A 15410-nucleotide genomic window follows, 5' to 3' on the forward strand; every position below is an offset into this window, starting at 1 on the left:
CGGGGGGGACCTGGCGTACTGAACTGTACCCCAAGCAACATACATCTCAGTTCACACCCTCCCCCGCATCACGCAGGTGTGGTACATTATAGCAAAGTAGAACTGGCTGAAACTAAGCAATATATTTTGGCACATTGCAAAAAAGCATAGATCCTTCAGTTTTCCATGGCATAGACCCTTTAATAGAACAAACAACGTACATACACCAAACGCGCAATCCATAGGGTTAGCACCTAAAGGAATAAAGAGGGCATACTCATCTCTAAAAAAAGAGAGAGAGAGAGAAGGAGACTAGACAGTAAGAGAGGGATAAAAGAGAGAGATAATAGGTTGTGATAGAGTGGCGCAGTGTCTGAGGCTCAGCCGTGTATCTTCACTTCAGAAATGAATCCTCACCTCCTTAAGAGGCTCAGGGTAGCCTCATTCACACACTGGCCGCACACTCACTGCACGACTAAATGAAATTTCTGTGTTGTACTCCTCAGAGACTGAGGGAGACTGAGGGTTACCTGCCGTGCGAAGATGAGCCTCGACCGAAAGCACTGTGATAGTTTACAGTGTAACAGAAGATATGGCAGCATAGATAAGCGCTATCTTAGCTGGGCATTTCACTCAGACTGAAGAGTACAAGGCCTTATGGAAATGGACTTTAGATGAGTTACTGGAATAAAAATGGGAACCGGGAAAGGAAGCCCCGGTGAAAGATTTACAACCTCACAGCAAGAGATTTACACCCAACGAATACAAATGGATTCAGTCAGCACACCGGTCCACACTCCACACACCTCCAGGATTTATCTACATAGCCTGAGCTACTAGATATCTAAATCAGATCTAATGTACCGTTTGCTGGTTATATGAACATATACATGATACAGTTCCAGAGCTTAATCCCCTAAACCCAGGGGGCTTGTATGCGAACCCATTTTTTCTTCACTAGTTGGACTCTTTCTTGGCTACAAAAACATAGCAAACCTGAGAAGTGCTCTGCTAAATAACCCAGAGAAAATATGAAGCATAACCCTATGCTGGTCAAGAGCTAGTTAAGGAGCTAGCCTACCAGCATAAGGATTTTTTTTTATTTGGATGACCAGCTGTTCTTGAGTTGTTTTTTTTTAGCAGGGTGGGTAAAGTGAAAAGAACAACAATGTAAAAATGTAACCACAATTAAACCTAAATTCCCATATTTATTCAATCCTGAAGTATATTATTCAGTAACTACACAGAAAACAATACAAACTCAGAGTCATTCCTTAGCTATAGGAGTAAGGAATGGAAGCCTGAGTAATAAATGATTATTGAGTCAACATCTTACTTACATTTTGTGCTTTGTGAAAATGCCAAAAGCTAATGCTAGGCATTTATTTATCAGTGCAGGGCAGCAAGAAGGGCCCAATGTGTCACAGAAAAGGCAGTGCCGTAGTACGCAAAATGCTGCATTTGAGTTTTGTCAAAAACTGAAATACCATTTATACAATTTGTAATTTGCACTCCAAACCACCAAAAAAGTCACATTTAAAGTAAGAAACTTTAGATTATAGATGATATACATATAATCATATCTTTATGTACACTTTAACATTTAGCTGTTTAGTTTTGCTGTATATGTGGTAAACTCAATGTCTTGGAATATTTATACAGATCTTTATGTTTGGTGGGCAGATTTTATGACAAGTACACCAAAAACCTTGATTTTGTTTCTTTTGGACCATTTAGGGTCTTGGGCACTTGTTCATGTTCTAGGGATCACTGCCCTGCTGCCTAACCCCACTGCGCTTGAGCTTTTGAACACAAACTGATGGACGGACTTTGTGCTTCAGAATTTTCTGATAGAGACAAAAGAATTAGATGTTCTGCCATAATTGTCATAATTCATCAAGGTAAATCTTCTGCCAAAGCAAAGCAGCCAAAGATCATCACACTGCCAGCATGATTAGACAATTATGATGAAATGCAGTATTAGCTTTACATCAACAGTAACAGAAACTGTGATAAAAAATGTGTAAAATTTGGTCATTAGTGGACAAATATGTTTTACAGAATTGTACTACTGGTACAGTACAATATATAACATAACTAAGCTGCAGAACTAGCTTTACCTGCTGTGGTACTATCATTTGTTTCAGTATCTTAGCAGGTGAATACAAGATCAGAAATTGTAATTTCCATTGGAAATAGAACAGAATGTCTCTGCACTTCGAACCCACAAATAGTTTGAACTGAACTGAAGTTTGTTTTATGTAAAATTGGATATTTCCAAACATAACTCAACTATTCTAAATTAGGTGGGCATGTATACATTCAAACGGAGACCTTTGAGTTGAGTTAACTTAAAATAACTGAATTTAGTCTGTTGAGACAAACTATTTGCATTTAGGGTGTGTCCTCCAGTTCTGACACTCACCATCTGTGTAGTCATTCCCCCCCGGGGCCACCTTTGGAAACTTGTAGATCATATATTATGAATAACTGTCTGGCCTCTAAATACACCTTATCCAGGCTTACCGTGTGAATGTTTATAAAATAAATATTTAAGTAAAATGTAATTCAAAAGAAAAATAAGAATACATCAACATATTTATTTATTTATTAAATAAATTGGTATAACAAAAAAAATAATAATAATAATTAACTTCCCCTTTAGTTGTAATAACTTGATATTTCAAGTTACCAATTAGTTAACTTTTTTAAGGCAACCGGTTTGCAATTTTTTAAAAGTAACCTCAATATATCCAAGCATAAAGCCACCCTTTTAAATAGATCCATCAACCTATCTGGTTAAAAACTGTTGGCTAAAATAAAAAATTGGTAATTTTACTGCTTTCCCTCCTGAGAGATTTTAGAGGATTTTATGGACCTATGAATTTTGCTTTTGGTTTGTTTGGTTTATTATATTCAGGATGTATGCAGTTTTTATGTTTCATGACCTTCACTGTAATAAACTCCATCTCAGTTTTTCTGACATTGCAATAAAGTGTCACAATTTGTTTAGAACTAATACAATCAGTGCAGCTGAGCTTAACATTTCTATTTCTATTCTTCTAAATAGACAGCACTAAAACCTAAAGTGAATTGTTTTGTTTTCTGCTTGTCTCAGGAGTTTCTCTCTCTGGTTTTTCTATCCCCATCCCCCTCCTTCCCCTCTTTTTCTCTCTCTATCTCTCTGGTGGGATGGAGGAAAAGAGCGAGGCGGTGATACCAGAGAGAAGGAAGGGGTTCGACTGGAGGAGGTCGCACAGGTCAAGTTGAGCGCTTATGACCTGGAGCGCTTCACCTGAGCAAAGCACTCTGGGAAAGAGCCTAGCTTACCCTCCTGCCCTCCAGGAAGCGCAGAGCCGTTCCCACGTTGGCAAGCCAGTGGATTCTCCTCAGCTTACGGCCCTGTTCACATGGCTGCAGCAGGGGAAAGGTAAAGAATAGAGGGGGAGGAACAAGTGAAGAGAAACAAAGAGAGAACAACAACATTTCAGAACATACAGCCACTGCAAACATAGGGAGGAGAATAAAGATAAACAGCATCATTAAAACAATAATAACAAATGATAAAGCAGCTCATGATATGGACAGGTAATTATTTATAAATATTAGAAAGAATTAAGTCAGTAAAAACTATGAATGTGTGAACCAATGGGAACAAAATGACAAATGCAAAAGCAAGGACAGTTGAGGGTAAAGGCAAATAAAACTAGACCCAGGGAACCATGCACTATACTGTGCAGCATTGATTGGTTGAGCACAGCGCAGACCCGAGGCAACACTGGCCTTATGGGACTACTCTCACTATCTACTCACTGTGTGTGTGTGTGAATGAGAGAGAAAAAGTGTGGGTGTGTGGGTGTATGTCTGTGTGTTTTATTTAAAGCCTACTTTGTCTAGACAAAACATGAGCTGTTGTTTTTGTTGTTTCATAAACATTGTTAATTAAATTTTTCAAACACAAAACACAATATGTTCAGCAAATCATTACATTCATAACATTACAAATCCAAATAATCAGGGAGCCTTGCAATAATATGGGACTAAGCATTGGAAAAAGGCTTTTTTGACAAGGTCTCAGACCTTGATTAGTAGAACCAGACCTGAGAATCAATTTTAATTAGAAACTGTCAGCTGTGTCAACTTCCTGATCTTTCCACAACTCACAGACTGAAAGCCCCTTCATAACTTCCAGGATCACAACACCTACAATCAACCTCTCTAGAATCACATCCTCAACAATCACAAAGTTTAGGATCTCAAAACTCTAGAACCACATTCTCTAGATCCCCAAGCTCTATGATTGGAAACTCTTGTTTTACAAACTCTTATCATAACCTCAGATCAAAGCATCTAAAATAACAGCCTCTTCTGGGATCACAACCACTCAAATCACAAATTTTAGGGTCACAACTCTTGAATAATAACCTTAGATCAAAGCCTCTAAGATTGCAACCTTTAGAATCACAACCTGTAAAAGCAGAACCCCAGGAATCACAATCTCAAGATCACAAACTCTAAAATTACAATATCTAGAATTACAACCTTTAGAATTACAACCCTTAAATCACAATCCCATAAGTAATACCCCTATAGGATCATAACCTCTAGAGTCTTTATATCTTTAATCACAATTTGCTGTTGCAGCTGTTTTACTTTATTTAAAACAACCTCTAGCATCACAAACTCTAATATCTCAAACTCCAATAAACAAACTCTATGATTGCATATGATAGGATCCTTAACTCTCTGTTGCAGCAGTTTTATCCCATTTTGATTACATGGTGTGAACATACCATGAGGATAGATCTTAACATTGATGTTTTAGCTACATGCTTGCAAGGTTCTTCGTATGACAAAAAATGCTCTAACTTCATGCGTAAATCAAACACTTTACCAGCTTGTGTCCAGACAGCACTTCCAGCAGAGCCAGCAGCATCACTCCATCCTTAATGTCCTCATACAGATCCTTCACCACCAGCGGAGGATCCCTCTGCACAACAGAACATCAGACAGATTTAAGAAAGCTATAATAAATCAGGGCATATGAGCGTTTTTAATGGTAACAATACATTCAAGTGGTCAAGAACCTGACTTATTACAAATCTCAAAGACCTGGAGACTCTCTCCTTTTTCTATTGTGTTAAAGAGTTGTTTCAAGGTATAAATAAACATACCGGGATTGTTTATTATGTTTAGTAAACAGCGTGAGTTTCAGTCAATTTACTCTTTATATAGATACTAGTGCTGGGCGGTATACTAGTGCTAGAGGCGCTGCAGAGCTCTGTGTAGAAGCACACAGTGTTGATCAGTGCCCCCAAAGAAGCACACAGCTCACTAGATAACGGTAGAGTTAACGGTAGAATACACATGAATACAGACTGGAATAGCGCAATCGATCCACAGCTCGCAGAAAAGTTCCTCTCGTACTCCAGACAAGCCCAGAAATGCTAATTTATTCAGCACAAGAGATTAAACCCATTAAAACTCTGAAAATGAGGAAGTAACTATAGCCCTTTTAAATATATTAATACTTTAGCTTGAAGGATCATTTTAATCCACACTGAACTGTATTTATATGGAAAAGGAAGGGAATTGTGGCTGATTTTAATACTGTTAATGCCTTCAGAATGCTAATGTCTTCAGAAAAACATTATAAATTTATATTAATCTTGTTTGACTTTTTTCAGACAGTTTTAATATTAACGCTGTGTTAAAGTTGTTGGCATATCTTCTTCTAAGGTCTATTGTCTATTTCTTTATATATTGTGTAATTTTGTAGGACAAAGTAAACCCAATACTAATCAAAGCCTTAATTTAAAGCCATAATGTTTGATATTATATGTACTCCTAACAGTAAAGAAAGTCACAAACCTATATAAAAGCCCAGTCATGCAAAAAAATAAAATAAAATAAATAAGATAAAATAAATAAAAAAATACTGTAATATACCGTGACACTGCCAGAATCTTGAAAAATACAGTGATAAACATTTTTGGTCATACCGCCCAGCACTAATAGATACAGATTATTACACAGTTAAAACTAATGTATCATCCTGCATTAATAAGAATACTGACATATTGTAAAAATTTACACTTTTAAACAACAGCTACACAATTAAATAATAGACAAAGCCAAAGCAGTAGACACAGACAGAAATGTGTAAATCACCATACAGTTTTATACAGTGGCAGAATAGCTGTTGATGTAAAAAAAAAAAAAACAGTAAGAACAGTGAGGAGCATTTATTATAGAGGGACAAAAATGCATTACTCTTTTCAAAGAAAAAAAATTGCTCATCCTGTCAGTTTGAACATTGTGCTTAGCAAATCCACAGTTTAGTGCAATCTTCAGTCTGTCCAGCTCTCTAAACCCAGAGGGAAAAGTGCTGATTTTGAGAAGAGACGCGGCAGACAGACTGACCTGATGTAGCCTTTCCCTCCACTAATCCCCAAACCCCTCTCTACTTCAAGCACACATCCAGGATTTTTCTTAAGACACCAGTCACAAGAGCGGGATTTGGAGGGGAAAGCAGTGGAGTGGCAAAGTCATTCATGAGGAGATTAATATGAAAGTGAGAGAGAGAAATGAGAGAGGGTGGGAGTGGGGGATCGAAAACAGGGGAAGGAGTTAAAATGCGACTCAACCAGCGTGAAACACTGGAACAGTAAGTAAACCATGGTGAGAGAGTTTAAGAAGGAAAGCTAAAGTGAAGATGACCTTAATTACAGAGAGAGAAAGAGGAAGGGAAAGCACGAGTGGGAATGACCTTAATTAGAGTGGGAGAGGGAGAGAACAGGAATTACACAAAGAAAGAGAAAAAAAAAGAGAGAGAGAGAGAGAGAGAATAAACAGAAGGAGTAAAAAAACAGGAAGGAGAGGAAGAGTGGGGGTGGCCTTAATTGGAGTCAATATGGGAGAACAAGGGATTGGGGAGAAAAGAAAAACAACACGTCAAAAGAGAGCGAGAGAGAGAGGCAAAAATGAAAAGAAATACTGGGTAGCGTGCTCACAGCAAGGCAATGTGAATTAACAGAATTGTATAGAGGCCTGATAATAGATTCCAATTAGACAGTTGTGTGATAGTCTAAAGTACAGCGGTCATTTAAAATTCTTCAATCCACAGAGTCACGTGTGTACCATAAACACACCATATAAGGCATTACCACCCAAAGTGGACAGCACAGTGGGTGGTATGGCTCGTGACTAGATTAGTGTCAACAAATCAAATAACTTCCCTCTGCATGTGTCAGACAGAAATCACTTTCACATTCAATGCAGGAGACCCCTCACACACATATTCCACATATCAGTGCAGCGTACTTAAATTTTGGCATTGCAAAAGTCATGAGGCATGATATTAGTTACTGTTTTATAACTTCTGGCATGTACTGTCATCTTCACAGAAGATACAAAAAACTTTTTTATCTTTCAATAAAAGTAAATGTAAAAAGATTTAATTCAAGATAATTTTAAAGCTTTCCTATTCATCCTGGACAACAAGGATTTAAAGAGTAAGAGTAATATGGTCATGCCAAAAAAGCTTAAACTGAACTATTTGTTGAACATAATCGAATTGAGAAATGAAAGAAAGGGATAGAGAAATGGGGCACGGAAGGGGAAGACACAGGAGGAGGAAATGATAGAGAAGGATTTGCGAGAGTGAGAGAGAAAGATGAGAGCCAGTAAAAAGAGAGAGATAGTGAAGTGGAGAGAAGGACAGAAATGTTTTTAAGATTAGCCTAATTAAGCTCTTCTGAGACAGGGCAGAGGAGGGGGCTGACTATGAAAGTCCAATTAGCTCTGCAATAATTTGGAAACTAATTGAAGTTAAATTCAAGTAATGGGAGATTACATTTTTAAAAAGAAGCACTCTGACTAATTGTGCAACTGATGAAAAATCAAACTGAAAAGCAAGGAAACAGCTATCGAGAGAATGAATCAAGGCCTTAAGCTAATTACATGGGTCTGGTCCTAATTGATTGAAATTGATTGTCAAGTCTGTCAGCAAGGCGTGCAATATTCATTCGACCGGCCGAACAAAGCCTCCAGACTGCCGGAGCGTTTGGTGTCGGCTGTGTGACCAGCTCAAATACTTAACTGAACAAAGGCCTCCACCGTGGCTCCAGTGCATGTCTAAGGTCTGGTATCTCACTCATGGACCAGTTAGATTAGCCTAAAACTGACTTAAATAACATTTCTTTACATTAATGTCAATTAATGCTGAGAACATTTCAGAGAGTGTTTTTTGTACTTATACACAAATATCCAGATGCTTCTTTTTAGTGAATTCAGCTACTTTAAGGAACACTCATTGCTGACAAAGCTATTCACTTGTGCACACATTGCTTGTATAATCTTTAGGGATGTCCTTATCACGTCATTGTGTCCCCCCCCTCCCAATCCAATTCAAGTTTCTTACTGCTGAGCATTAGCCAGTGTCGATCTGATCCTATCTTTGTGCTTGAATAAATAATACAGTCACACAGATTAGATAATGAGATAAGATGTGCTGCTAATAAAGTAAAATTAGTAATTAGTGTTTTTTTGTTTGTATTACTGTTTTATAGTCCAATCTATATGACATTCAGTTCCCAGGTCCGTTAAAACACAATAGTGTGTGTTTTTTTACTTTGGATGTGTTTTGATAGCATGTATGTATTAGCGTTAGCGCTAGCCTCCACACCATTCCACATGGTTCAAAAACAACTAATGGGGAGAAGTTCTCACAAAAGTTTTAAATGATTTCTAATTTTAGGTTATGTTTTCATGTTCTACTAAAAATAGTTCAGTAAATTGGGCACCATGACACCATGTGGTACTATGAATAAAGATGGAAATCACAGAACATCTCACAATATGGTAATATCACAATATGTTGCCCACAATTATGTGTTTTTATTATTAATATATTGTCCCACTATTAGCTATGAACACAAAGCTCTGTTCTAAAGGTTTAAAGCAAAGCCTCAGAACCTTAAAGATTTGGAGATTAATCAGAAGATTAAAGATTTGGATTAAGCCAATACCCATTCTATACAAATATGCCTGGCTTGGCTCCAATCCCAAGTCACTGGATCAAATTGGGCATCCCTATTTAAAGCAGCATTATCTACAGTCAGAAAGCATAATATGCACCCTAAAATGGATAGGGTTAAAACAACTACATAGTGTTGCTTTAATGTAATTTACAGCTGAGAACATTTTTGTTTCCTTAAAAAAAAAAAAATCAGAAATTTGTACATGCACAAAAGTGTATTAGACATTTCTTACTAGTGAATTCAGCTACATTAAGGAACAGTTGGGCATGCAAGGCTTTTCTAACCTCTATAGAAAAGCACCTAGCAGTAGAATAGGATGCTGTGGGGGAGTTGCACCTGAGCCTAAAGTAATCATGCCCAGTGCTAAACATTGGCTAGAGGAGTATGAAGATCCCAAGGGCTTGAGGAACTAAAGTGTAGGCCCTTGTAATTTAAGAGGTTAATTGCTAGTGTAGCCTTTTTGAGCGTGTAAACAATTTTCTCAGACTGTTTTGGTCGCTCCTGTCATCTTCAGTATGTTTTGCTGTATTTTTGCTCTGCCTCAGACTCACAGCTGCAGAAATTGGTGTGTTCATTAGCGTTAAAGAACCGTAATGGGCTGTTTGATGCCTCCTAAATGGGGCATTGCTCTCTGCTTGTGTCAGGCAATGATACGCAGGACCTGAAAGGTCTAATGGGGCTCGTTGGCTCGTTGTGTGTGTGTGTAAGAGTGTGTGTGAGTGTGGGGTGGTTAACTAGGCCCTTGCAGCTGGATATCTCAGAGCACTCACTGTTTTGTTTTTTTTCCGGTGCCGTGAGCCACTCAGCCTGGGGTATCTGTCAAGCACGTGAGAAATGGGTTCATCCACAATATTGGGCATAGCGTAATTAAGCCCTAACCCAGCCTAAGAGGATTTGTCAAAATCGAAATGGAGGGTTCCCTCTCATGCATGCTCTTGCTTCTATCTCTCTCTCTCTCTCTCTCTCGCCCTCACACACACATTCACACACACACACACACCCCATTCTCCCCAACCTACCCCTCCTCTCTGTAGTGCCTAATCAAGTGGAGGCTCTTAGGCAGATGAAGGTTTCGCTCCTGCCTCTCCGCCTGTCCTTCAAATTCACACACTAACACTCACACTCTTACACACTTGCACGCTTAAAAGACTAGTTCAGTAAAAAATCTCATTTACACTTTTCCTCCTTACGCCAAATGTAGTCAATCTGCTTGAGATTTGTTTCTTTAGTTTGACTCTAGAGCTAATAGCCAAATGTAGCCAAAGGTAACCATACATCATATTTTCACTGGACTTCAATGTCTTCCCTTTGGGAAGTAAAAAGTGTACAGATTTTTTACATCTTCGTCTGTCCTCATAGTCCACCTTCTTTTTTCTACATTGTAATTTAATACTGAAGTCATGCAGACTGTAAATAAACCAAAATACTCTGTGAAGCATAGGCTCTTATCTTGGGTGCTGTTATTTTTGCAGTTTCTGAAGCCGGTAACTCTTAGAGCTTAGATCGGGCCCAGAAAAAAACAGCCCAACCTGACCCGCCCCATATACTCTCCTTTTGAGCCAGAGCCCGAATTAAACCCGCCATTTTTTAAGTAAGTAAAGCGTTAAAACTGAGCTTCTTAAAATCATTTTCGGGCTGTTTAAAATGAGCGACAATCCGTTCAGAATAATGTTAATTAACATTGCAACACTGAGGAAGCATAGAATTACTATTTATTATTATTTAAAAACAATATTTATTAATAACCAATCTCCCTGTCTACTCTAATTTAATTAACAATGTCTAAGAAAATAAAATACTTTCTTAACAAACATTTGTTTTTAAACATATAGCCTATAGCAAAACACAAAAAACAACAAGGCTACTCACTGCACACTTATTAAACTGAAATAGACCAAGAACAGTAACATAATTAACAATGACTTTCATCTTCTCTAAAATAATTAACAATAATTTAGAATATAAAATACTTTCTAAACAAACTTTTTTTTTATTTTAGGCATACAGCCTCAGTACAAAACGGCAATATGGATATGCACTACACAAACATTAAACCGAAATAGACCAAGAACAATAACATCGGGTAGAGAATCTAAGCTCACAATATGAGATATACTGCATACTGAGAAGCAATATAAACAGTAGCCATAAACATACTGCACATAAGGCTTATCAGCATAATTAACAAAACACGCTGTTTGCTTTAGAATGGGTGATGATAATACAATTATACAAACAATCTAGGGAATCTTAATAACATAAAATAAAAAACACAAGAAATAAAAGAAAATGTAGCCTCATGACTGCTCATGATTAGGTTGTAGAGGGAAACATTCTTTTTAATCTGATCAATACAGCCCTGTTCAATACGGATCAATAATCTAATCAACTGCAGGATTAACTGCAGGATTTAATGGTTAATTAACCATTAAAACCCTAAAGTAAAGTGTTTTTAGTAACAATAGGTCTAGCTATTGGGCTTTTATATGCTTATCAGCTTCCACGCACTACGTCATTTGGCTTCCGGGCACCTTTGGTTGCTCTGGTTGGCCAATCTCACTTCTCTGAACATCCTAGTGTTAGCTTCTGGTCTTTTTTGCTTCATTTTGATATTCTGTAGTGGTCACTATGTTTACCCTGTAAAGGTTTTTGCTAGTGGGCTTGCTAAATGTTCTTTTTTGGGGGGGTAAGGCTGTTAAATGACAGTCCTGAGGTTTTGAAATTGGCCTGTTTTTAATTTTAATCTGGCTACATCATATTTTATTTTAATTAATTTTTTTACTAAACAAAGTTAAACTAGATTATAATTCTAGGATGTCTTTAAATAAACAGTCTACATATAATGTCAATCAATAACTAGTAAGACTGTTTATATACATTAGATACATTATATCATAATATTATTAAGGAAAAACACCAAAAACTGCAGTTTTTTACTTGCGTGGTCAGAAATTCCCTCACACATACCCAGATTCGGATAACAGAATTCTTGCTGACACCAAACATCACTTGATTAATGTACCAGTCTTGGGGATTAAACTAGCACTCAGCAGGGATTTTCTTCTTTATTATGACGTTATAATGGTAAGACAACTTGAACATATCATACTGAAACGATACGTCATTCACAGCAAAATGCCAGACACACTCAGACGCAGCAGTGATCTGACAGTTTGTCAGCTTGACAGCTTTGTGCTCATGCGCACCGTAACATGCCTATCCGTGCCGCGGGAACGCTCAGGCTAATGTGAGCTCAGTAATTGACCAAATATTAACATGAACCTGAATCCATTCGGTAATCCTCTTTTGTTCCACCTGCGGAGGGACCAGACATGAGGGGAAATTGAAGGAATTCTCTTTCTTTGTTATCTTAATAACGTTAATGATTAGTCTTGTGCCTTCAGGCGGTGAATTAGAAATCTGGAGATTCACAGAAGATGATTTGCATCATGCGGGGGGGGGGCTAACAGATGAACCTCTTAGAGTTAAATAAAGCAGAAAGTCACCTTTCTCTCTCACTCTCTCTCTCTCTCTCTCTTTTTCTATCCTTAATTTCCTTATGATCTCCTTTCCTCTATGCATCCTTTCTTACATTAAGCAACATTCTAATGCCTTTGTTTTACTACTAGCCATCATGCACACATCCAGTTTCATGTAGGTAATGTTAAATCACAGTTACTGTTAAATCAGGCAAACACACCATTATAAACCAATAAAAGTCTTTGGGCAAGACTCCTAAGTCTGCACACAACAATATGGGTAGCATTCAACATTAAATATGGATACAGATACAGATGGAGCTTTTTGTCCATTCTCTGCATAGTTCCAATGAAACATAACCAATGTCATCCAGACACTACAAATAAGAAACTGGAAAAAATAACTTATGCCATAAAATTTTTACCACTTTAAAGCTGTTTACAGCCATTTACACCACAGCATTTTTAATTCATTTTGTAGGTAATACTTTAATACAAGCCTCTACACAATCATCATGTTTGTTGTGTTCAGCCAATTTTGTGAATGTGTTTATTAACACCCAAATTAAAGGATACACCAAACTATGTGGTCAGTGACTGTTAAAGGGTACATCATATATCTCTTTGAACACTAGTTAGAATAGGTCCATGGGTTATACAAAACATGTTCATGAAGTTCTTTGCACAAGATCACTCTCACACAAATATATCTTACCTGCTGTATCCTTGCCAGTTTCAGTCTCTTTCAGAATGAGCCGTTTAAAGGCTCTGTCACTTTTATGCAAATAAGCTGTTGATGGCCACGCCATTTATAAGCTGAGGGTTCACCACACATTAGTGTTAGCTTGTGCTAAATGACAAAACCTAAATAAGCTAGTTCATGCTAAACTCGTTATTTGAAAATTAGTACAGATCCCTCCCTCAGACAATGTCTGCAGGCTAATCCTTCTGTCTACTGTCTGAGGTTCTTAGGTTCTTAAACAGCAGACTAAAATGGCCTTTCTTTAACTGATCATGTGGGTGGGGCTCTGGTAGGGATTGATGGGTGAAGGATGGTGCCAGGGTGGTTCTATGCAGGTTTCCTAATTGTAATGTCAGAATAAGGGAGCATCCCAAACAACTCATAGAGGCATATCATTCCTGATACCAAACTCTTTCAGCTGATTAACAGAAAAAGTTTGTTTTTATAGGGGTGGTCCAAATCCAGATTAGATGAATTAGTTCTGTCATTTAACTCATCCCAAAGGTATTGGATGGAACTCTATTACTGCAAAGAATTCAGCACCTCTGAATGCTTCATAGCACAAGGGTTGGGGGGGTTAAACCCCTCTAGTCAACACTTTGCATGTATGTTTTGACCAAATTCATTTGTATTGCTTTAATGCAGAGGTTATTACAAAGGTATGCACATATTTTAACATTGGTGTCATTAAAGCAGTTAGGTTAAAAAATGTCTGGAAGCTTTTGGGCAATTATAGTGAGTTCACATTGTAATCATGTCAGAATTAACATGCAAATCCTTTTCAATCAAGTGACATTAGGTGAAATCTGCTGATAATCTAGTGTCAGTACATAATTTCTATAATCCTGACATCTCACTTCTTCAGTGACTCGCAGAAGTGATCAAGTCACGGTGTGTGATAGATGTAGTGAGTACAGTATATCAACAAAAATGTTAGCATCTGCCAAAGATTTCTGCAAGTCTTCAGCTGACACTCTAGGATTCTTCCTCACCTCATTGATGCGCTGTGCTCTTACAGTCATCTTTACAGGACGACCACGCCCAGGGAGAGTAGAAACAATGCTGAACTTTCTCTATTTGTAGACCGTCTGTCTTACCGTGGACACTTGGACATCAAGGCTTTTAGAGATACTTTTGTAACCCTTTCCAACTTCACGCAAGTCAACAATTATTGAACGTTTAAATCAAACAATGCTTCTTAAGAACAGCAAACTCAAAACTGGTGTGTGTTTTTATAGTCTCTCTTCGTGCTCAGTAGATCTATCAGAGTTCTCTGTGGGCAGGATTTACAATCTGACGGGTCTGTCTTTGTGATGACTAGACCCATCTGTCTTCTCTGTGGATAGGACTTACAGTGCATCAGTTCAGTGTAGCTCTGCAGGTCCATGGCAGAGTGTTACAACTAGGGCTGGAATAGAATTCAATATTGATATTTATCGCAATTAAGCTGGTAACAACATGCTGATGTTCTGACCTTAGCGTATGGAAGCTTATACACCCATAATCATGTAGTATTTAGTGATGGAAGCTGTGCTTGATTTTGAATTAGAATGGCTGTAGATTGGCAAGTACGACAATACGGTGTGCATCATGATTTAGAGCTTATGTTTCAATATATTGAGATATATTGTAATACAGAAAAAGGCTGTATATTGAGACTGTTTAAAACTTTTTTCAGGAAAAAAATATCTTATTTATATACAATCAGAACAGTGGAACCTAACGATAGATTGCAAAACTGCTACCTAGTGGTCAGAATGAACCATGAAATGAACCACAAAATGAACACAAAATGAACCACTGACACCAAAATGAATTATTTGAAATCAATACTGTGTTTTTGAAATCAATACAGCATTGCAAAAAAAATATTGTGACACAATTTGAGGTATCATATCATATCCACAATGACACCCCTCAGATTTAGCAGTTTTTCTATAAATTTATAGATTTAGATTAAGGACACCAGCACCTTTTTCTCATTATTATTTTTTATAAGCAGAAGTTAAATAAATGTAAATATCTACAGATTTATTTCTTCTCTTTCAGAGATCAAACAATATATTTAAACTAAAAAACAGAGAGGAACAGAAATGAACGTGAGCATCTAAACCACAGAAGCCTCTACCTGGTGCTCTTTGTTCTCCAGTGAGACGCTTCCATATTTAA

The 15410-nt window shown here is 37.5% G+C and overlaps 1 protein-coding gene across 6 annotated transcripts in view; it reads right to left on the reverse strand.

Moving 5' to 3' along the window:
- The window catches only part of syne1a (spectrin repeat containing, nuclear envelope 1a), a 243527-nt gene that overhangs the window by 177379 nt on the left and 50738 nt on the right, over positions 1-15410 (reverse strand). For all 6 annotated transcript variants that reach the window (XM_022663102.2, XM_022663116.2, XM_022663113.2 and 3 more), the window contains exons 3-4: positions 4874-4969; positions 3310-3393 (exon numbers count right to left, since the gene is read on the reverse strand). In XM_022663102.2, the coding sequence (XP_022518823.2) occupies positions 3310-3393; positions 4874-4969 (180 nt within the window). The remainder of the gene's footprint in view (positions 1-3309; positions 3394-4873; positions 4970-15410) is intronic.

The sequence above is a fragment of the Astyanax mexicanus genome, chromosome 1 (genome assembly GCF_023375975.1).
Source record: "Astyanax mexicanus isolate ESR-SI-001 chromosome 1, AstMex3_surface, whole genome shotgun sequence".
NCBI lineage: Eukaryota > Metazoa > Chordata > Actinopteri > Characiformes > Acestrorhamphidae > Astyanax > Astyanax mexicanus.